Source organism: Pholis gunnellus (assembly GCF_910591455.1).
Source record: "Pholis gunnellus genome assembly, chromosome: 8".
NCBI lineage: Eukaryota > Metazoa > Chordata > Actinopteri > Perciformes > Pholidae > Pholis > Pholis gunnellus.
Window position 1 is genome coordinate 16,292,687 of NC_136534.1, and position 24,042 is coordinate 16,316,728.

Genomic DNA, 24,042 nt, shown 5'->3' on the forward strand with positions numbered 1-24,042 from the left:
CGCCTCTCCGCCAATCACAGACAGCGTTGGCTCTCTAGTCCCGCCTCTCGCTCGCCAGTCCGACCAATGGCAATGCAGCATGACTGTTCTTTACTGGTAAAGGTTCCAAGTTGATTGGCACGCGCAGGTGATGGTGAGTATGTCAAACATAGATCTTGTATATGATAACGCCACCGCTCCTCTGGCATTTAATGCTGGTAGTCCGCAGGCTTGGGCTGATTCCGGTATCAATATCCTCCTTTCCCATATTAGAGAGTTGTTAAGATGTATCCTGTTTTTGTTTAATTTAAGTCATAAATTGGACCTCTATAAAGACATGCTCCTTCTAAAACAAGCCTTAAAGTCTTATACAAGTCAGATAAAAGTTAGTTCGACACTTAAACCAAATTAATTGCATTTTCTTTTCTTTACAGTATATGTTTACTATAAGACTAACCAAAACAAAATGAACAAAAATACAGACATAACGGTAATATTAGTTCTTGTCATTAGTTCCTTTATTCTTTGCACACCAGTTTGTGCTGTACAGTGAACATCAGGGTGGCCATTCCTCAAGATCTCAGATGAGCAGGGTTGAACTCAAGAAACGTTGACCCACTCTCACGGTGAACATTTGTAGCTTCTGTAAATGTGCAAGTGTGTTTCCTGGGACCCAAGAAGAGCATCCTATACAGACACTGAAAAACAGATAAAGAATATTTTAACATTGAATACTATGATGTAGTACACCTATTCCTTGAAATTGCTGCTGTCTAAACTTGAGAACCTCGCTTTGAACAGTTCAAAACATTAACTGCATTATATAAATTAGACCGAGTTCGCTAAGTGCTCAAGTGGTTTGTTGTCATATGAGACAAGACTCATACTTGCCAATGCTTTGCCAGCACCGCTGATCAAACACTCCATTCCCAATGAAATAAAAGCTGGTTGAAATTACACTAGGAGCCAACGGAGAAAAAGGGAAAATCAATGTTTGACCACTCGATCTACTCTCCTTCAGTCTGTTAGTCCAGGATCTCCTTGATGCACCAGCAGCAGAGGAGGAAGTAGAGGCATTCCTTAACCGACTGGATGAAACCATAGGCGACGTTTCCTCCAAGCAAGTTCTTGCCTTTCCCCAGACCCATGGCCATGTCCCTTAGGTGCTGTCCCAGAGAGGAGGAGGAGGGCATGGCCTGAGGAAGAGGACGCTGGGGATGCATGGCTCCGAAGAGGGAAAAAAAAAAAGAGGCAGAGGCAACAAGGAGGGCAGTCGATGAGAAGAAATAGAAGCTGAGGTCTGACAAATCGGATCCGACTGGGCCAGTGCGACAGCTGAGGTCTGTTTCGTATTCCTGGCACGGTTAGCTCCTCTACTTATAACCTCCTAAACAAACTTTTCACATCCTGCTTTTTCTCGACTGTTCCCCGCTTTCAAACATCTGCTGATTGATTAAAGGCCTTGTTTATCTATGCTGTGCACTGTTCCTCTCTGTTGTATAGCACCCCACACACACACACACACACTCTCCCCAGGCTCCAATATTCCCTGAATCAGCGCCCCACTGTTACGCGCTCATCTGTTCACAAACAAGAGAGTTCCAGTAGCACCAATACAACTCCCGTCGCATCCCTCGCTTTGTTCAGGACAGTACGTGACAGGCTATCACACCTTCCAGCAGTGTGTGCTTTGTTGTTTCATTGGTGGACTTTGATGGAAAAATGAAAAGGATTTTTTACAAAGCCTTTCCAACAAAGTGATAAACACACAGTTACTCAAATCAAAAGACCAAACTCACAAAGAGAGATGAATGATATAGGTATTTATATATGCAATCTATATTTTCAGATACAGGTGTAAACAGAAATGTTTCCCTATAAACAAACAAAAAAAGTATTAAAACAGAAACACAAAGTAAAAATCAATATCTGTGCACGCTATTTGAAAGTAACCTTTGGCTTTCACAAATGAAAAAGTACAACGACATCAACAATACTATCACCACCACCAACAACAAACAACACATTTAAAAAAAAAAAAAGGATTTTCATGCAACAAAGGCATCTGTGATGAGCGATGACAGCACAAGACTATTCACTAATGATGCAGAGGGGCACGTGTGTTTCAGCACACACACACAACACACAGTAATGGCAGATCTTAAAGCTCTGGTTTTCCTATCTCGGAACTACAAACACCTGAACAGGCTGAGTGTGAGTACCTGACTGACCCAGACGTCACTCTGGTACGAGTGTTTGTGTGCGTGCATGTTAGACCCTGAACCGGACTCACCTATAATCTGAGGACTAGTCGACAGTAAAAAGATTCCCTCTCATATTTCAAGAGTTCGGCCTCGATCTCTTTGACAACTTTCTTCAACTGTCTTTATTAAGAAGAGCTACCTCAGTGCTGTGGTGTCTGTTACTTATCAATTACGCCGTTAAAGATACAACTATGAGAACAAGGATCCAATACTAAGCTGACCAGTCAAAAGTGGATGTTATATACAGATGGTCAGGAAATAACCCCACCCCGAAGGTGACATCAAGTATCTGTGACTAGAAGCTGTATGCAAGAATGTGCATCAGAGGAGATTGCCATCACTGGATCGGTTTGTGTGTTTATTGGAGTGTCATTTGTGCAGAGTCTTTGTTTAACTGAGAGGCTTGTGTAAGATTCTCCTGTAGTCCACTACATTTGAATTAAGTACATAAGGTGACTGCATTGAAGTGACGAGACTGCATTGAAGAAACAAGGCACAATTAAAAATATATATAAAAAAAACAACAACATCATGAACTGAGGGAGGAAGAAGAGGACAGGAGAAACAATAGCGTGAACTTCTCCCCCCCCCCCCCCCCCCCGGATCCTCAAACGTTTTTGAAAACAGCATCAACAACATTAGCAATGCTCCCCCAAACCACTTTTTTTTTTTTTAAAAAGGTAATTATTCCCTCAAGTGATTACAAATTAAAGCAACATCATGATACACAAAATTACCTAACCGGTTACAATGACATATTTTGCATCATTTTGCAGAGGGAAAATTCATTTCTTAGACTGTTCAACGTTTCTCATTAGCCAACGTTTCAAAGGGCCCCTCTTTAACTACTCTCTGCTTTCAGTCAGAATCCTCTGTAAAGACACATCCCATAGATTGTCAGTGCAAACACATACTAAGGTGTCAATGAAAAGCAACAGGTCAAAGTGATGCTCTTCGTAATGTAGTTGTTCTTGTGTTTGTGGGTGACATCAGCGCACAATTTACTTTAAAAATCGGCATTTTAATGATGTATTCAGGCATAATCGCATAGATTCTTCTCCCCTCTAAAAACAGTCTTATTTTCATTTGCTTTCTAAAATCTAAACTTGCTCCCAAATGCTGTAAGCGCACAAAGACAGATAAACTGCTGATAGCTGTCATGGCTTTCTCGGCTGTTAGCGAACCGAGTTCATGTTCTTTGGCATGACAGGTGGTGCAGACCGTGTGTGTTCTAAAGGTGTATGTGTAACTGTGTTTACGGAGGGATTAGGGAGATACAGCTGTTTAGATCCTCCTCAACTCAGAATGTCCGACAAGGAATGAGTCCCAAGAGAACCGATGGAAATAAAAAGAGAACGTGGTCATTGGTATAGCAGTCCCCCAGTTATGCATACAGGCTTTTATCATCACCAGGTATCACTGGAGGTGGTTGAAGTTCAAAGTCCTTAGAAGGGGAGTGGTTGGGGGCAGGGTGGCCCTCCTGATTTGATTGGAAGCAAACTCGTTAATGCATATTCACCATGTTTTTTTTTGTGTTTTGTTTTTTCAAAGTCAGGTTTGCTGCTGAAGTGCTCCAGTGACACTTGAGGGGAGAGTTCATGCTCCAGCCTGGGTCTGTCTCTGAAACAAAGAACCGTTACCATCCAGTCTGGCTTTTGCCTCACATGCTCCAGCAACAGAAATCATTTCCCTGTATGAAACAACAAATGCTTAAAAGCACTGAAAATCTCATTCGTTGTCCCATTTATGCTCCTTTCTTCACGTTTCAGTTCCTCTTTTTTTTTTTTTTTGTACAAGACTCCATGTATTAGTAAAATGTTCTGTTTTTTTTTTAAAGATTTTTTGTTGTCCTTTAAAAAAAAAAAAGAAAAAAAGAAATTGCATTTGTTTTCTGCCCTTTCGGAAATAAGCAAAGGGCTCCTCCCTGGTTCACAGTAGGCTGTAGAGAAATTGCAGCAGTGCTTCTCCGTTGAGGAGCGATGCGCCTGATAGTTGTTTGGTGTAGAAGACTGCAGGTCACAGTTTGGCTTTCAGAGAGGACAGGAATATGTAGCAACAGCAGCAAGTGAGGGATTTTACAAAGAAACTGGTGATTCTTTTTCTTTTTTGGCTTTCTTTGCAATGGTGTGTGCATATGTATTACTGTATGTGTGTGTGTTAAGGGTAGCGTTGAACTGTGTGTTATAGCATACAAAGGTGTGTTTGTCTTGTGATGAATTGCTGCAGGAGCGTGTGTATATTTGGTGGAGTAAATTCATTGGTGTGTGTGTGTGTGTGTGTGTATTGTCAGGCTCTGCGCTCGACTGGCTGTTGCAGACACACTTCGCTCCCAGCTGAGACGATGGGGAGTCTGTTGTCCATGTGGTAACTGATCAGGTGACTCACACTTTCAAACCGATGGTCTTTTGTACGGACCTAAAAGACAAAAGAAAAAAAAAGCATTAAAAGGCACGTTTGCATACAAACCTATACAGCTACATGTTAGGAAAACACTACTTGCAAAATGGCCCCCGACCATTCCGGCCCTCTCCCTCCCCTTTGTGTAATCTCTCTTGCCCTTATGATCTCCTCCTCCCTCCCTGACTCACCACTCCTTCTGGGTCGACTAGTAGCAGGTGTTTGGGCTGACCCCCCTGCTGTCCCGTGAGGACGTACTGTCCGGCCGTGGTCCCAGACTCTCGGACCAGAAAGTCTCCGTCGCGGGTCAGCAGCCTCTCTGCTTCCCTGCGACTTAAGCTACCGTGGAACCAGGCCTCGCACTGCAGCTGCTGCACCAGAGGGGGCGCTGCCGTCGCAGAGACTCCCAGGGCATCGTCAAATGGCTCTTGGAAAATAAACACACATACATTTGGAATATTGCATTTCTCTGTGGAAACCGTCACATGCATGTCTATATAGCAAACATCGTCTTCTTCTTTCCATTTAGAACCCAAATGACTGGAACTTGTCCAAGCGAACCACATGATTTGACAGTCGCATGCTAAACACCGATAGTGGACTGTGTCTTTAATGCGAAAAGCTTTACGCAGTCAACCAATCTTGTTCCATAAAATGGCCCTGTAATGGACAAAGACATTCTAATTCCCTTATCTTCCTCCAAGACTGACATCTGTGGGCAGCTCCACTCTTCAATTAGCCCGCCTGTACAGTACACACTACTCTGCTCGTCTCCTTAGTCAACAATTAACCCTTACACCCTCCACATGGTAAAACAATGGCATGTTTGTGTTACTAGTAATTCTGGCCATTTTGATTACAATGCACACATCTTGTCATTTGTAAACATTATTTTGTCTGCCTACACTGTTCAGTGTGTTGGGACAGCAGTCCATTTCAACTTGACTTCTAAAGCTGGTAGGATACTCCCAACACAACATGGACTGGCTAAAGGCACTTACTCATGTCAAAAGCATCTCTGTGAGCATTTCCATTAGCTGCAACCGGGGGGCGGGGTTTGTCCACATTGACGTATGAAGGGTCATCAAACAGTTCCCTTCCGCCTTCTTTGGCACCCACTAGAAGAAGAAGAAGAAAGCATAAAACGGGGAAAAAAGACCAGTGACCGTGGCACATTTCCTCATCAGCCATGCACATTAAATGTTCTTTTAACAAGACAAGACAAGATAAAAAACAAAGCAAAAAAATAAGACAGATGCAGACAGACAGGACAGACCTGGTAGAGGCGGCAGAGGCTGCTTGTGAATGTCATTCTGGCCTGGCTGTCCATAAGGCTGCAAACACAGAGGCATATAAACAAATAATGAGTCACAGCCACATGTGGGCACACATCTTGTATCCATACACAAATAGATTCCTATTAAAAAGGGTTACAAAAGGTTAAATGATGATTTATCTATCTCAAACCACGCAACTGTGATTGCCTTTTAGTGTCCTAGGCTCAGAGCTAGGCACGTCTGACACTTTCTGTACAGTTAATACATTCCTTACAAGTGTATCTTCTCTTAACTGCAGTGGGAGTGGTGCTTGGATGTGTTGAAGCATGTGTATGAGTATCTTATACCCCCCCACCCCCCCCCGTTGTGCTTATGTGCAGTTTTCTCACCAGCGTGGCACCAGGGCGGGTCCTCATGTCAATCAGTCCACCAGGGGGAGGCTGTTTTCCAGGGAAATTATTATAGTAAGGGACGTCAGGAGGTGGAGCGGCCTCATCATCTTCTTCTTCCTCCCATGCAGAGCCGTCAAACGGAGCCATTCTGAGAGAAGACGGGCAGATACAGATTACGGGTGACGAAATACGGACATAAGCTCACATTGAGGGACATTTTTCACATTTACCTGTCATGAGGTGTGACCAGTTTGGGGGGGTTCTTTAGGTACTGTTTGAAACGCAGTTCAAAGGCCTGACCGATGGTGCTGATGACTTCCTGGGCTAAACCCTCTGAGCACTCCAGGATATGACACGCTGAAGGAGAGGAGGCACAAATGACTAATGAGGAAGCTGTAGCAACATGCATTTGAATGAAATATGTACTCCGTTTGTCGAACTGCAGGCAAAGTATCAAATTGTTCACGCTTGTGCATTTTCAGCAGCAGTACATTCATGTACATGTACCTTGCTAGAGGACACATTGGCAGTCATTTCTTTAAAGAAAGAATCCATGCCATACCCCTTACCTACAAGTTTTCCCTAAAATTACAGGATTGCATAGAAAACATGAGGAATGTTTAAAGTGGTGTTGTGTGCTGGCAGAACCTTAATGCACATGAACATTTTCTTTTATATATATTGTTTTGTTGCTCCTGAGAACAGTGTTTGTTGTCCTTTGTATTTGCCATCATTGCATGGACAATTATATATTTAGCACATAAGCAATAAAGCAGACTGTGCCAAACACTTACAAACAGTCCTGGTACTTGCTATGCCTATTTGCTGGTAAATGTACTGTTATCTTCCTTCAGTCTGCTCACTGAGTCTGTAATGTCTCCAGTGGGATGTGTGCAAAATTCAAAAGGAGAGTAAGAAATAAATAGAGCCATATCATCTATTTAATAGGATTCATTTATTAATTATAATTTATGCCATAAAAGGACTTGTTTGTATTCAATAATTTACAGTAATTGCTGAAAGTGCAACGTCAACATCTGTATTGCCATCCAATGAGACAGAACGAAGAGAGAAAATGTGCAACTCATGTACTGAAGCGACACATTTTTTTTTAAAGTGTCTATTTTGCCAGATGCTGCCTGAGGAAAGGTGTCATTTTGCTGTGTCTTCTCACCTCTCTGGTTGACTGGGTCTTTGGCCACATATGCTACGTACTCAGCTGTGTCCTGAGGGAGACGGGGTAAAACAGTCAGGGGAGGAGGGGAAGGGGAAAAATGGATTGGAAGACGAAGTGAAGGGCAGGTTTAGGATAGAAAGGTTGAAAAGAACAAGAAGAAAGAGATAAAGCAAAAGCTGCAGTCATAACAGAAGCTAAAAACGCATTCAGCTGAAAGAGGACGAGACAGGAAGTAACAAGATCAAGCTCTGAAGAGAGAGAGAGAGACTGCAGACCAGCGAGACAGTAATGGAGTGAGTGGCATTCATAGGAATAGACAATGACAGAAGACAGGAAGGAAGGATATGCAGGCTGAAGAAAGATGGAAAAAGGCCAGAGTGAGATTGAGCTGAGAGAGTGACTCACTGGGTCTCCTCCAGAGGCGAAGGAGATGGACTGCATGTGATGATTGGCGATTATCTGTGGAGAAAAAGAAAGAGAGAGAGAGAGCGAGAGAGAGAGGGAGGAGAGAGAGACAGAAGGAGAGCACGTGGGTGACATGAAGTATGTGGGAAGTGAGATGAAAGCATGTGGATGGAGAGACAAATGTGGAATCGTTACTGAGAAAAGTGCTTTTTTTCCCCTCCATTGAGAGGCATCAACTGCAACAGAGAGTGGGACAGTGGATGGAACACCTTTTTAACAGCCTGCAATAACCGCCCATGTTGGATCAATGACAACATCAACACTAGCTAATGCGCCGTGCACAATGTGCGGTCGATATCCGTGGCTTCATTTGTGAATGGACATATTTGCAGGGTATGTTTCTTTGTGCTACGTGTTAATGAGGGTGCGCTGCACTGCTGTACACCATCTCCCAAAAGAAATAAACATCTTTCAGCAGTTATTAAGTCATAGACGGGAGGATCACATCCTGCCCCGCGGCGATGCAGGAGTCGAGACGATGGTTAAGAGTGATTTGTGCTGCGTCCAGAATAAATGAGGCAAACAAAGTGGAGAAGCTCGAAATGTATCTTGGTATCCCCAAAAGGTCACAAACACAGTGCACGAAGATAATACCTTAAGTTAGGTTGTGGTTTATTAAGGTATGAGTAAAAGTAGAGTTAAATATATATTTCATATAACATATAATAATAGTAATTCCTTAATTGTTTTAATTATTATTATATCATTTAGGTCCAACCTTCTGTGAAATCTCAGCTAGCTAAAATCTCATGATATCATTAATTAGAGCGTGAAAGCAGTAGGAATAATTTACATGCATCTTTTAAAACATATCCTCGGAAATTATCATAAAAATAACTCTGGGCGGCAGGTAATTCAGGTTAGTGGATAAAATGATAATGAACAATATCAATGCAGTTTACGTACTAGAAGAAGCTTTGAAAAAAATTGCCATTCTGAAGATGACCTTTAAAAAAAGTATAATCCTTAAATCCACATGAAATCCCTCAGGCAGAGAGGTCCTCAGGTTTACTCTGCTTCAGTCAACTGCGCAGGCTAAGTGCACTCTGGATACCAAACACACCTCTGGCCACAACAGAGCTCCATCAATCGGATGCATCTTTGACTCACAGTCAAATCTCTGGCGATCAGGGACAAATCTACATCAGCGACAGAGTTTTTGAGGAAGGATTCGCACAAAAGCAGCTCCGAGAGTGAGCTGGTTTCAGTCTTACCTGTTTGCAGTCGGCGGCCAGCAGGTTGAGGCTGCTGGTCGAGATGGTGAGGCTGATTGTCATGCCGGCAAACTGCAGGTTACTCTTCCCCAGGATGGATGTCATACAGCGAGAGGAAGGCTGCGAAGGACAGGGATGCGGTCCGTGAGTAAAAAACAAACAAGGTGCACAAACAGAAAACAACAAGCCTTTTTTTTTTTTTTTTTACTTTAACAAGGCGCGGTAGTCCATTGAGTCCTCCCTGCCTGTGCATGAGACTGGGGGCGTATGTGGGGACAGGCCTGTGTGTGTGTGTGTGTGTGTGTGTGTGTGTGTGTGTGTGTGTGTGTGTGTGTGTGTGTGTGTGTGTGTGTGTGTGTGTGTGTGTGTGTGTGTGGAAGAACAGCTGCAATTGTGAACGTGATCCTGTCTCCGAGGCCAACTGTGACCAATGGAGAGCAGACAGGACAGCTCACATACTGACGGCTGGGCCAAGAGCATCACGCAGACCACGCCAGCACTATTGTGCCAGCCAGTTTATCCCGATCCTCCTCCTGTTCTCATGGCTTTCATCCATATCTGCTCCAGAATATTTGGCGTACGCTGTGAGAAAAACAGCACCGGGGCAGGACGCCCGGGCTCTGCCACCCTGAGCCAAACCAGAGGGACTGGACTGGTTTTTAAGCTATTCTAGTTTACATCCTTTAACTGTGTTTTGTCTGGTGCGCCAGACATTCCTTGCTCAAATCAGCGACTACGGCAACAGGCCGCTGGATTTAGCCACTTGTTTTATGGACTGTTTGGGTGGATGTTTGGAGTTTCATAGGAACACTGTACACAGACACATGCAGTCTCGACACACGCAGACTGTCGGCTGTGTCTGCTCGTCTGCAATGCTTCTTTGGCCTGACAATGGCTCCTCACGAACTACTACTCTCCTCCTCTCTCCAGCCTCCCTTGTGACACGAGGGCGGGAAAAGGGAGACCAGAGAGTGATTGGTAATTACCTGCGAGTAGCCCACTAACCGCAGAAGTGTACAATCATCCTAAATCAAGATGTGTTTGTGTGTGTGTGTGAGAGAGAGGGAGAGTGTGTGACTGAATAGCCAACTGACCACAGAGTGGACAATCAAGCTAAATCTAGCTCTTATGCAGAGAACCTTTCCCACTGCTGCCCACTTAAGCCATATAAATAAATAATGCCGTGTAAGGGTGTGTGCTAGTGTACATGCTGTGTACCTTTCTCCTGCGCTGGGCTCCTTTGGCTCCGGGCACGGCCTCGCACACCACAGAGATTGCCTCCCTGAAACATTGACAACATGCAAGTGTTGTAACAGCATATCATTAACCCTCACACCTTCCCTGAATCACAATTATGTGGATTAAATGGGATCTGGCGGCGGGTGATTGAATTTATCGTCCCTAAACTGTGTTTGTCTTTGCCATGGAGACAAACATCACTACGGAAACCACCAGGATTCCAGAACATTCTAATTTAGGTGCTGGGAGAGGGCTGCAGGCCTGTATACACACACACACACACACACACACACACACACACACACACACACACACACACACACACACACACACACACTCACACTCACACTCACACTCACACTCACAGTTAGACACTAACTCAAGGGAGAAACAAGCAAGCAAGGAAAAGAGAGCAGCAGCGGGACAGAAATAAAGGTAAGCAGACAAAAATAGATGAGAGGTGAGTGGTGTTCCTCTAAGTCTGAGCACACGTCCTCCATCTCGCCCCCCCCCCACATGAACACAAACGCGAGATTGAATGAGAGAAATGGCAAGCCGGCAACGCATGAGCTGTGTGCAATCTCACCTGGTGACCTGAGTTCTGGTGTTGAAGTCCAGCGCCCGCATTGACTGTAGCACCTCCACGCACCCCATGTACTGCGCAGGAAACAGGAAGGCAACACATTAGCGTCAGACATTTCCTGCATCGGGGCCACATTGGACAGATGGAACACAACAGAGGAAGAAAGCAAAGGCGGTTCTTTAATGCGTTTTTTCTCTGTCAATTTCTAAGGAGGAGGATGTATATATGCAAAGAAACTTGTCTGGAAAGAAAGACGTGTGATTATATATTTTGGTAAGGGGGTTAGTGAGAGTGTGCCGATCACTTACGCGCACACTGTAGGAAACACCGGTGGTGCTGACCACACTGTCGGAGTGCAGCCAGCCGCGGGTGGGCTTGTTGACAAAGGAGCCATGGCGCGTCCACTCATCTCCTCCCAGCTGCCCTCCTTCCACGCGGGCCTTCCTGGCCGACGCTTCCGCCCGGGCCTTCCTGGACGCCCCTCCCAGCCGGTTCATGTCCTGCAGAGGAGGTCGAGGAGGGGGAGAAGGAGCGGTTAAAGGGGGAATTGGGTGATGAAGCGGAGGGGAGGAGCTGGAGCTGCTCCGGTTGTCCACGAAGAACTCAACCGGAGCATGGGGCTGCTGCAGCCTGCTTGAGGCCTTGAGTCCTGGGAGGAGAGTGGCAGAGACACCCAGGCGAAGGGACCCCATCCTGGGGAAGAAGGAGCAGAGGGTGGTGGGGCTGTTCTCAGCCGGGCGGGGAGAAGACGGGGGCAAGATAGGAGTGAGAGACGAGGAGGAGAGAGAAGAAGGTAAGCCAGGGGAGGGAGTGAGCGGGGTGGCAGGACTGGACGGAGGGAACGATGATGGGTTGGAGTTTGTTTCATCAGTTGAGCTCAGCGACTCACTCCGAAAGTGGGTGTACTTGGTTTTTGGGACAAGTTCCATAATGAATCTACAGTGTCTTTATATCCGCAGAAGTCCGAACAGGCTCTAGTGATTCAATCAAAGTCTCTTTGTTCTCAGTATTCAAAGTTTCTCTCTAAAAAAGGACACACAGCCATCTGTCTGTCTCTCTCGGCGTAAGAGCTGCATCCATCTGTCTGGTTGTCTGTCCTCCACTCATTACCAGGCGACCGAAACCAAACTGCTTTAAAAAATCCTTCATCCACAGTGAAAGCAGAATGACAAAAAGCGCAGAGGAAAAGTGGGGCATCCCAGTTAATGGTAGAAAGTTTTGTTTTTAGTGCACCAGGGCAGATCATGTTGTCCTTTTAAATCGGCACCAGTGTTCAGTGTGTTCCCAGGGACTGATGATGAAATGGCGTTCGTGTAAAACAATATCTGTGAGTTTTTCTTGTCCCAACTTAACAGCGGGGGCCAGTTATCCAGCTGTCGGCAGCACCATGGAGAATCAACACAAGTGATTGTCTCTCAACGCCCCCCCCACCCCTCCCTCCCTCCCTCCCCCGACATGTGTCCTCACTGCACTGAGGGGTGCGCTCTTGTACGTGATGTCTTTACATGCGTGTGAGGAAGTCTAAACCTTCCCTGCCCACAATGCTTCTTAGATTATCTGTGTGTGTGTATGTGTGTGTATGTGTGTGTGTGTGTGCGTCTGTGTTGGCGGGCGCAAACGCGTGCATGTGTGAAGCGGCTCCCCTTTGGCAGCTCTATCCTGCTTGACGCGTGCCCATAAAAATCCTATTAGCAGCCAACGAGGGGATCGCAACGGGGCAGCACGCACGAACACGGCAGCAGCACACACACACACACACACACACACACACAATGCACAGCTCTAATTGGTCGATCCTACAGCGAGCACCTGCAGAGCTCAATGAAGCCCAGAACTGCTAAAGAAGAGAGAGAGCTTACTGATGTATGGCTAGTATCCAACGCAGCACGCTTTCCTTAACACCTATTTCCTCAAATCTTTTACTCCCTCTCTCTCTTCTTCCTCCAAATGATTTCATGTCCTCTCTGAATGGCTCTCGCCCTCTCCGCGTCTCCTTCTTCCTCGTCTTCTCTCCTCTTCCAGATTACTTCTGGTACTTTCTCTGCACCCTTTCCTCCCTTGTCTCTGTCTCCTCTCTTCTCCTGGAAGCCCTCTCTCTTCCTCCACACGATGTACTCTGCCAATCTCTGTCTCTCCAGCGCCTCCGCCCTCTCCCGCGCCACCACTTCCTCTCTCCTCTTCCAGATGATCTCTCCCTCCCCCTCGCCCCCTCCCTCGTATGCCCGCCCGTTCTCCAGGCTGTCCTGTTAAACACTCCCCTTTATCGAATGTATTAATGGTGAACCCTGTCTGTCTGCCTCGCTAAGTTCAAGGGATGGCTAGAGGCTAGGCATGGTCACCTATATAGACACCAGTAGAAATCAGAAAGAAAAGAAGTTAGTACTTAAGACTGGGCCGTGTTGGGCCCGTTCCTGACAGAAGTTCCTGATATGGCTAAAACAAGCGAGGCTGCCTTGGTTCAAGTTTCCTAAAACTGGCCACCTCGGTTAAGATGTTCGTTTCTTATTTATTTCTGGAGCACCATTAGATAGTGATCGGTTGAGATGTTGTCTGGTACAGTGACACACACACACTGCAGTAGCACGGTGGTGATGTAACACCGGAGAATGTAGGTCATTGGCTGATGACGACTACCGGTGGGCTTGTGATGGTAATGAGACCTGATTTGTCGGTTTTGAACTCCAAACCCAGGGTTCCCTGAACGGTGCTGGAGTCGAAACGTGAACTCATTCACCCAGCTGGAAAGGCTCTATTAAAACTGCACTTTGTTGTTACGCCGATCTCTCTACGCACCTCTCTTCTCACCCTGCAACTTCACTACTGCACCGGTTGAAACGACAAGCCCAGATTATAGTCAGTTACCTGAGAGAAGAGCGTTGACACAGAGCCATATTGATATGAACAGGCCAAGTGTTGTACTTTGGAACCGCTTCCTTCCTTATCTAAAGGCAGTGCTTATCAAGCAGCAGGTTAGCTCTCAGTTCTATTGCACACTACTGAACAGACGCCACGCAACATCTCATGTTCTGCATAGTCCAACCTAGAAGGCAAACAACAGTCCGTGTACAGTAACAGTCACTCGCAGTGTCCCAAAGTAGCACAAACAAAACAGTTTTGCCCTCAGTAGGAGGCAAGGCTACACCTACAGTCCTGCAGCAAGCTGGCCGTTGAACTTCACTTCCTCAAAAGGAGATCCAGGTTTACACACGTTTACCTTTCCTACACCGCTTGCGCAGCGTCGCAAATTTTTAGTTTGCACCGTTGTTTCAGCGACGCCAAGCGAGGAGGTTGATTTTTCCGCACACTAACGATTCAGAACTTAACTGTGTCTGAAGTACAGCGAACCAGCTTTGTCGTGGGCGCTGGGGCGCACGGCAAAGGAACAGTCGCCTACACCAGTCTAGCACCACAGAGGGGACTGTCTAGCAATTCTAGCTAGTCGTCCGTCTGGTCTTGGCCAAAAAGCACCGAGGAGGATCCAGTCATACTCACACACTGCCAGACGGGCCGGGATGATCTCCAGAAAAGCTGGAAAGAAGTATGGCTGGGAAAGTCACAAAGAGACACCCGGTAATTGGACAATCAAAGAGCATGCAGAACAAAGAAAACAGTCACAGTCACACCCTGAATAAAACCAGAAACTAGTCTTGAGACAGAATTAGCATTTTTTTTTTTTTTTAAAAGGCAAAAGATCCAACAGAAATGGACATTAGAGAGGACTATCCAGATGTGTTAGTGCACAGAACACAGTGTCGGCCAGGTGACTGCAGAGGAAATGACCCTCTACATGAGGAGAAACCCTCAGTCACCCACACACAGACAGAAAAAAGGAACAGAGTGTCACAAACATAGCACTCCTAATGATCGGTGATTAGGGGCCAAGGGGGCCCCCCGAGCAGCTGAACAGAGCGATAGGTACAAGAGAAACCAGTACGATGATCTAATTCATCCAGTCAGTCCTGATAATGGCCCCCGTCAGCATTGACTGATGAAGATGGTAGTTGCCGGTGACAAAAGGTGAGATCAGGACAAGCGGGGCTGCGCCGACTCGCACAAGACTACACCGGGTGGGGAGGGGGGGGGGGGGAGACAGGTGACCTGAAACAACCCTGATTCTCGGAGTCTGGCGAGCTCCGCGTAGACAAAGACCGTCTAGTAAAGAGAGAAAAAAGCAACCCTGTCTACAGAGGAAAGTCTAAAAACTGCACACAATTATGTGCATTAACAAGTCTACTAAATATATACAGTTAGCTAATAAAACAGCACCGGTTTTTCTAAAAGACAAAGAAAAAAAACAGAACTTTACATCTTGTTCTGTCTGCAGCTGCTGCCCGTTGCTATGGCAACAGACATTAAAAAGAGATGCCTGCGGAGGATAAACACTTGAGAAGTCCTGACAACCGCAGAAATCGTCAGACAAAGAGATAACTGCTTTGTCGAATCACATGACAGCAATTAGTTGCTGCATCAAAGGCTCCACATTAGAGTTTTTTTGTTTTTTTTTAAATCAGACAACTGCAGGACAAACTAAAGACGACCAGAAAGATCAATTAGGTTTCAGACAACGATGAAAGTTTGACCGGCGTCGCGCCAGACATAAAACCCGAATCAATGTTGACATCCCACGTCGGCTGCATGCACTGACTCCAGCTAGGGAATGTCAAACTGTACGGCTGGTATTATTTCAAAAAGTACATTAAATCACTTTTCTAACAACAGTATAAACTACAACAACTACATTTACTTCTAAAAGACAACACTGATGTTTAGAAAACTTGCAGAAAAACCTGAATATTCTGTGCAGCAGCTAACAAAGATCATTATTGTTTCACATCCTGCAGAATACGCACACAAAGAATACAAAATCAGAATCTATATTTACAAAAAACAAAAAAAAGTTATTTAAATTGTTCTGTATAAAGTGAGTCTAAATCAAGACTTTTTTTATATGAATGGCAAAGCATAAATAGCTCCTGTTGTGGATTAAAAAGCATACAGTTGATAATCCATGGTGGTTCATCTAAAGCTGGACTCCATATTCACATGAGAACACATTAATGTTTAAACAGCCTCAGACTGTCCGGTCCTCCGTCCTCTCCTTCCTCTTTCTGTCTCTCCGTCCGTCCACTCCCTGAAAAACGTGCTTCTCCTCTGATCCGCTCGATCAATTCACAAAGTCACTGCCGGCAGCTCCTCTCCATCTATCCTCTCCTCCGTTTGGCTGCCTCCTCTTCTCTTTACTTCCCTCCTCTCTCTCTCTCTCTCTCTCTCCCTCTCTCTCTCTCTCTCCCTCAGCAGATGGTGAAATGGCAGTGTTGCCAGGATGGACAATGGCACTCCTTCATTGTGCTCCTCTTCTCCCCTCACGTCTGTCTCTCATTCCCACTTTCACCTCTGTCCGTTAGAGGGACGGGCACGCTGTCTGTCCTCCCCTCCTCCCAGTCTGGGTGGGTGATGCTGCCTCACAGTTTCTCTCTTCCCGTCTCTCTCTCTCTCTCTCAGTCTCACACACACACACACACACTCGCTGCTGCCATTGCCCTCCCCACCTCCTTTTTCTCCCATCCTACCTCCTTCCTGTTTCCTCCCCTTCCCCCAAACCTCTCTGCAGCCTCACTCATTTAACAGTGTACATGTGTATGCACACTCCTGCACATTAATGCACACACTCCATGGGGAGATGGGGATGTGGAAGAAGGGAAGAAGGGAGGAAGGGAGGGGGGGGTGTTTGTGTGTGTATATGTGTGTGTGTGTGTGTGTGTGTGTATGGGGGGGGGTTGTCAATGTCGGCTATTCAAGTCTCCTCCCTTATTCATATTTGGTAACCTGAGAAACAGAGTGAAAGAGGGAGAGAGAGAGAGAGAGAGAGAGAGAGAGAGAGAGAGAGAGAGAGAGAGAGAGAGAGAGAGAGAGAGAGAGAGAGAGAGAGAGAGAGGATGGAGACAGACAGAGGACGAGGGTTCACCCTCCCTCTCAGGGCTGAGCACAGAGTGACATGAGGTCAGTCTATATAACCTTGATGAAAGTGGACAAATTAAAAAAAAGAAAGAAAATAGACCTGCATTCACAGTGTAAACACTCCCTACTGGCTGTTACTACCCGACTAGAGCTCTCCAGGGGGAAAGGACAGGTTATTACCAGGCGAGCACGACAACAACAACCACCGAGTGACTCTGAACTGGCAAACAGAAAGCAGAGATCCCACCGATAGGTTCCCCGACATTCAAGCGCATCCGATGCGACGGCAGCGCCACGGAGAGAAGAGGAAACCACCCACAGAGTGACACAGGAACACAGCGCAGCCGATAGCAGAGAGTCCTCAAATGACACCCCGACACACAGCCGCTGCAGTACTACGTTCTGACCACTGCACCGGCATCATGCAGTCGAGTGGTGCACTCGGGGGTGTTTTAAGGACAAAAAATCAGAGAACTGCAGAGAGTGTCATTCGAGGTAACGTCCACCACCATGCAGCACACAGGTAGGATAGTGAAGACAACCCCCTCAACCCGGATAGCCTGCACCATGCCTGTAACCAGTGAAGCACACGACACACTGTGGCTTAGGGTTGACAAAAAACAAAAAGGATCATGTTATATTTAGGGATTTCATATATTTTGGTAAGTAAAGGATTAAAGTGCTATCCTGAATTTATATTTAACAAAATACTCACTCAGCTGATGGTTTACTCGGCACATCCTAGTAAAAGTGATGCAGTCTCTAATGCAACAAACCTGCAAATACTTCTACCTTCCTGAAGGATATACATTTCTTTGTTTTTATTTACATACACACGGCTGCTCGATTATACACCGTGTGTGACTTCAGTTTTCAATTATTATAAAAACTGTAGTCATGTTTGAGATGTCTAGAGAACTAATTTGGAGCATTTCTGCTGTAATCATGCAGCCCTAAATGTACATGTCATGAAGTTAAACACCCATATTTAACCCTTCTTGAACATAAGTGGGTCAAATGATTACTTCCAGGAAGGTTCACTTACTTGGATCTATCCTTTAAACCTCTCTAAAGAGTTTTGACCCTTCTTTTTGATATTACATAGTGGGGAGAAGTCGCAACGCCTTTGTCACTGTGTCACACTGTGCTTTAGATTACCAGGTTGTATCATTTGAATGTCTTACCATATATTCCATTGGCCAACACAGGCTGCCTGTGGGTCTGTAACCCTAAAAACACCAAACTGCACATCAGCATACTGTACACACAAAAAAACTGAAGGAGCCAATCACGGCACGCTCCAACGCCGCCCTTGCAGATACTTGACTCCCAGCATGCTTTGCTCCCAGGATCAGCTGTGGAGAAGGGTCACGGGACCTCCTTGACATAAACGGCCCCCGTTGGTTAAGCATACAGAGACACAACGTCGACGTGAGACAGACAGAGACAGAGAGAGACAGAGCGGGAGAACTGATCAGGAGGGAGAGAAGAGAGGCAATAATCCAGCGTGCGTGTCCAAACACACTCTGTGGAATGAAAGGAATTAACTGAAAGGACCACATGTGTAGGATGTTTGTGTCTCGGCTTGTCCAACGCGAGTCAGCGAGTGTGCGTTTTGTTTCTAGTAGATGGAATAACTGTGGAAGCTGCAGCATGTAGACGAAACAGTCGGAGACGGACGAGACAGAGCTCTGGATACAACGCACACCCTGCAGGGCCATGTCTGCTCTTATACTGTGTGTGTGTGTGTGTGTGTGTGTGTGTGCGTGTGATCTGATTTAACCCGCCTCACTCACCCCCTTAGGTACACTAGGCCAACAAATTTGTAAACGGGCCTAGTAGTCACTGACCTTTTCCCTTCTGGAATACCGCCAGCCTGAGATGCTGTCCAACATCAGTTCACATTATGGAGACAAGAAAGACAATAATGATGACGATGAGCACAGAGGGAGAGACGGGGGGGGGAAACACACACACACACACACACACACACACACACACACACACACACACACACACACACACGTACGTACATACAGAAAAATGGCAATCACATTTTGAAGAATTAGGGGTGAGGGTGAGCATTAGATTAGACAGGCATTCAGCAGGAGGCCTTTCTGCTGGTTTCATAGCTCACCACGCACACAGCAAACATGTGAGCTGGCTATTTTGGGTCGCGCCAACCCCCCCCCCCCCTCCCTCCCTCCCTCCCTCCACCGCCTCTAACCACACTCCCACATCTCTATCTCCTTCCATCATTCCCTTCCTGCTGCCACTCTCGGCCACTTACAACTTCCCCTTTTTGCCACAGTGTATTTGTCATAAACCGTGTTGTTTCTCCACGAAAGTTCCCAGTCGAACACAAACGCTTGTCCGAGTGCCAAATGTGTCAACAGCATCGAGTACTGAAACCGTAAAGTAACACAAGTTGGAATGGAATGCTTCATCGGGTCTCATTGACATATTCTCTGATTAGTTATAACGTTGCCAATTTTATAAAGTTCCTCTTTTTGTGTGGCTGCTTGTGCTAAAACATGACAATGTGTTGTGTTTAGGAAGTTTGGCTTGATTTGTAAACCAAAAAACAAATGAGGGTTGGAATTAATGTTGCTCAAAGCAAGATATTAAAAACTACAGGTTTGGTATAGATACAAAAACTCTAGTATATTTATATTTGACATCACATTTATACATTTGGAAGACGTTTTTGTCCGAAGCGAAGTACAACGGAGGTGCAATACAAGCCACAGGGGACGAAGGAGATGCTTCAACACTTGGTTCCATCTTCCACCTGACCGGTATTGTATCGAAACACGTCAACCAGACCCGGTGTGATGGTACGTCCACATTAACTACTAACCAGGCTTTCCTCTACCGGGTGGAGGTGAACATTATCACAAATCAAAGCTAAAAGGGAAACGGTTTCTGTTTCTATAAAACACTAAAGCTAGAAAAAAGTCCCTGGCCTGCAAACATAAACATAAAGAAAGTAATTCAATAGTAGATTCTGTTGTTTTTCCCATCGTACATACTGCTTACGCCATTTAGATTGTGTTATCTAATTCAAATACATCTTGCAGTATCCCAGCGTTCCAACTATTTTAGCAAAACAAGTCCCTGTTTTTTCAGCTGCTCAAATAACGGTTGGTTTTAATCACTGCTTTGTCTTATAGTACATTTTATCGACAATATTTAAATAAAGTGCTCTCAGTATTTGCAGAGCAGTAAAATAATTCAGTGATCATAATCTTACTGGTGATGTATTATTCTCTGAAATTAGTATAGGGAACAATCTAAAGCATAAAAACTGAGATTACATCTCGACCGGGGACAGACAAGGAAATCAGAATCCAGTCGGCTCCAGACCTGATATTGACGTAACCCTAAAGTGACCTTTCTTGGCAGAGGTGCAACTTCAGTCTCACACCTAACACATTACCCAAGGCGAGACAGAGGGGGAGCAGCCCTGATCTGGATCTACATCACACTCCCAATACTTATAAACTGTGTGTTTCAAAGTTAACCATAAACCGATCAAAGCCAGCCAATCCAAAGAATACACTCAACTGTCATGACAGTGTGACTTCAGGTCTGCTTTTGTGTGTGCGATTTACAACCAATCTACACTCACTTCTCATTTCTTAACATTGCACAGGACAGGATTGACTGCGGTTAGAGCGCTGAGCACGGTGCACTCCACCGAGCAGTGCAGGAGGAAACACAGCTGAGGCTCAGTCCCATTGTGTCGAGGTAGAGACGGACAACCACATGCTACGACCTCAAAAACAAACTCCTACAGCTTGTTTCCAGAACACACACACACACACAAACAGACACGTCCTGTCAACAGCCTCGACATGTTTAAAGCAGCGTAATACCTGGACACTGTGTTTTTATCACTAACCATGTATCACAAGACTAATTCAAGGCAAATATCAGCGCTAACATTCACCTCTTACAACAAAAAAAAGACTATTTGTGTGTGTCTGAGGGTGAGTGTATGGCTATGTGCCCAAGCGCACACACACACACACACACACACACACACACACACACACACACACACACACACACACACACACACACACCTGTCAAAATGAAGCTGCAACAATCACAAGTGTCACGCTGTGCCGTCAATCAGGACGAAGGCTTTCACCTCCGACTGATACGGTTTGAGCAGAATTGGACAGATCCAATTTTAATCAAGTGGCTTTGGATTGTGCCAATGTTGTGATAGAGTGGCCGAGATGCTCCGCTTTGACTGACGGGTTGTGTCTCGGACCGTCCTTCCCGTGTGTGTGTGTGTGTGTGTGTGTGTGTGTGTGTGTGTGTGTGTGTGTGTGTGTGTGTTGGTGTGTAAGTGCACACGTGTCTTGTTTGTCTGGCTCCTGACATGCGTCTGGCCTGAATCTACCATTTTTCGGGGATCAGCTGTTGATTGGACCTTCTCTTCTCCTCCGTTTCAGCGGAGATAACTTCCACCATATGATATCACGTCAGGGGGCTGCTGGTCTGAGCGGTGTGGCTGACCCTGATAACAGCACTGAGCCCACTGCTTTCAGTCGCCTCAATCATCTCCCATACCCTTGAGTCCGTTTCCATAATAGTCTGCCTGTCCTTCACTCGTTCACGGTGAACCTTAAGTCACAGCGACCCCGTCTCAACACAGCGGAGGTGTGTTTGGATGATCAGTCTCCATGGATGTGCTCGACACAGAAGGAATAGAGGAGCAAAAGTGTAAGATTGCTGTGTAATTGTGAACATATCTGTGTGTGTGTGTGTGTGTGTGTGTGTGCGCGCACTGATAAGCTATAGGCCTATAGCTTATCTCAGTGACAATTTACAGCAACTTGGACAGATTTAGTTCGACTCTGACCCTTTTTTTATAGACATTTGTTTTAAAGTTGCAACGATTATTTACATTATCAATTGATCTGCAAATTACTTTCTCAATCATTTTGTGTGTATAAAATGAGAGAATAGAGAAAAATCTGAATATTTCAAAAGGTGACTCATTCAAAAGACTTGTTTTGTCTGATCAACAGTCCAAGATGCAAAAAAATATTCAGTTAGCTATTATACAAAACAAAGAAAAGCAGGAAATCTTTACATTGGAGAAGAGGGAACCAGCAAGGGTTTGCTTCAAACAGTTAATTGATTATCAAATGAATTGCAAATCAACTTTCTATCATCAATGAATTATTTCAGCTCTGACTCAATTGTGAGGCTTGTTAGGGAGCTTTTCTCTATTCATTTAGTAATAGAGCCCTCAGCTGAGGCCGCTCAGTTGACTGTTCATTATTGCCTATTTTAAAACTAACTAGTCATTTATCAGTGACTGTGCTGCTGTTTCTACTGGCAGCTACTGAGACTTCAAGCTGAAATGACGAAACCTGAAAACTCGTCTGACAGCGCGAGGACGAAGTTAAACATTTATGATCGTGAGCCACAATGGGTTTTTTATTTTTTGTTTACAGTAGCCCGTCAAGCTACACTGTATCGTCTTAATAGCTCCATTACAGAACAATGCTTCCCTGCAGGCACCACAAAGGTAAGCGAACTGTTTCCTCAAACTTTTCACATGCACAATAACTGCGGTACACTGACGCACAGCACGCAACAGATCTGAAAACCATGCCCCAACACAAAAGTGTGGTCAACTTTAACGAGCAACTTACCAGCTCTCTTCCTCCCTTTCCCTCGAGTTGCCCCTCCTGCCCACCAAGCCGTCGCTGCTCAAACTTCGGCCTAATTTCATCTACCGGGACAAAAGGTCGGTGGTTTTGTCCGCCGCGCGCTTCACAGTTTTGATTAACTTTCATAAGAGATTAGTCTAAACTTCTTCTTTCCTCTCTCTTTCCTTCCTTCCCTTCCTCCTCCCCCTGCCTCCCCCCTCCTCCACGGTCACGACAGAAGCCACTTCCGCGAACAAATGGCAACGTCATCTGACCGCGGATCCACTGAGTGTGTGTGTGTGTGTGTGTGTGTGTGTGTGTGTGTGTGTGTGTGTGTGCGTGTGTCTGTTATGCACCTGGCCGAATGATTCAGTGTAGATTGCGCAAAAGTAGAAACCCCCAGATCGTGCGCCAAAAGCATTAACACGCAAGTTTCCTTAAATAAATATGGTGTTACTACAAGACTCCAATTGCCTGTATTAATACAAAATAAAATAAAAATACACTGTAATATCGTCATCAACCTTCTTTGTTCATCTGTAATAGCAGCCCTGAAGTATTCATTTAGTATTGCACATGTGGTAGTCCTACGTGCATTACAATATTAGGCATGCACACTCAGTTGCCAGTTTATTAGGTACACCTATAGTTTAAACTAATTCAGTCTAATATAACAGTTCTGCTGTAAATCATCCCTTCATGAAGGTTATATAGTTCGGTTTTAGTTGAAACTGTTTTAGAGAGTTGTTGATTCAACTGATAAGTTTGTGGGATGTAGTTTGTAATGGTGTTGCATCACAAGGTTGTGTAATCTTCCTCACTGTTTTAAATGGGGTGGACCAAATTAATAGTTGAACAATTGTGTCCTGTGTTTCAAACAAAGCTTGTTTCAGTCACTAGTTCCTTAGTCTCCTCATTGCCATGAGCACTGTTTTGATGGAGTTTTGATTTTCATGTTTAAAGTTACTCTGTGCAAGCTATACTGTACACAGTAAAATTACCAACAGGTAAACATGTCCATCAGCAAAACATTTGACTTAGCTCATGCAGACCAGCTCACATGCACCCAGGATAGATATATTTACATATGCACAATAGGCCCTTTGTCACTGAAAACATTTGACATGTCACAGTAAGGACAGCGCAGGTATAAATAATGAAATAAATGATGGCTGAATTCCTTAGTCTACATGTTGGCTCACTGTCACACTGTTACGGCTTACTGGGACACTGGAACAGACAGAGCCATTGTTAACGCTAATAGTCACACCTGTGCGTTTGAGTTTCAAAATGCATTATCTGTGAGATAAGTCTCTCTAAAACAAATTGTTTCAAATTATACATGTAATATAGGCCTATATATTGACATATCTCATAATTTTCACTTATATCATAATTGTGTCTTAATTCTGATTTATTATT

General features: G+C 45.2%; 2 protein-coding genes across 4 annotated transcripts; both read right to left on the reverse strand.

The window, feature by feature from the left end:
• Window positions 1-1,004: 1,004 nt before the first annotated feature.
• lenep (lens epithelial protein) lies at window positions 1,005-1,202 on the reverse strand (the record flags this gene model as incomplete). The annotated part of the gene is made up of 1 exon (XM_079164163.1): window positions 1,005-1,202. The coding sequence occupies one exon, from the start codon at window positions 1,200-1,202 to the stop codon at window positions 1,005-1,007; it is 198 nt and encodes a 65-aa protein (XP_079020289.1).
• Window positions 1,203-1,793: 591 nt separating this feature from the next.
• Window positions 1,794-22,810, reverse strand: shc1 (SHC (Src homology 2 domain containing) transforming protein 1). 3 transcript variants are annotated; one of them, XM_079164796.1, is made up of 14 exons: window positions 22,624-22,810; window positions 18,130-18,174; window positions 11,296-11,487; window positions 10,991-11,061; window positions 10,384-10,447; window positions 9,166-9,285; window positions 7,892-7,945; window positions 7,484-7,535; window positions 6,540-6,666; window positions 6,307-6,457; window positions 5,917-5,974; window positions 5,642-5,758; window positions 4,832-5,067; window positions 1,794-4,658 (listed from the first exon to the last, which is right to left on the reverse strand). In XM_079164796.1, the coding sequence occupies exons 1-14, from the start codon at window positions 22,765-22,767 to the stop codon at window positions 4,530-4,532; spliced, it is 1,560 nt and encodes a 519-aa protein (XP_079020922.1). In that variant the 5' UTR covers window positions 22,768-22,810; the 3' UTR covers window positions 1,794-4,529. The 3 variants fall into 3 exon arrangements, with proteins under 3 accessions (XP_079020922.1, XP_079020921.1, XP_079020923.1); XM_079164795.1 differs by having other exon boundaries at window positions 11,296-11,892; XM_079164797.1 differs by lacking the exon at window positions 18,130-18,174.
• Between the last annotated feature and the right edge of the window lie 1,232 nt (window positions 22,811-24,042).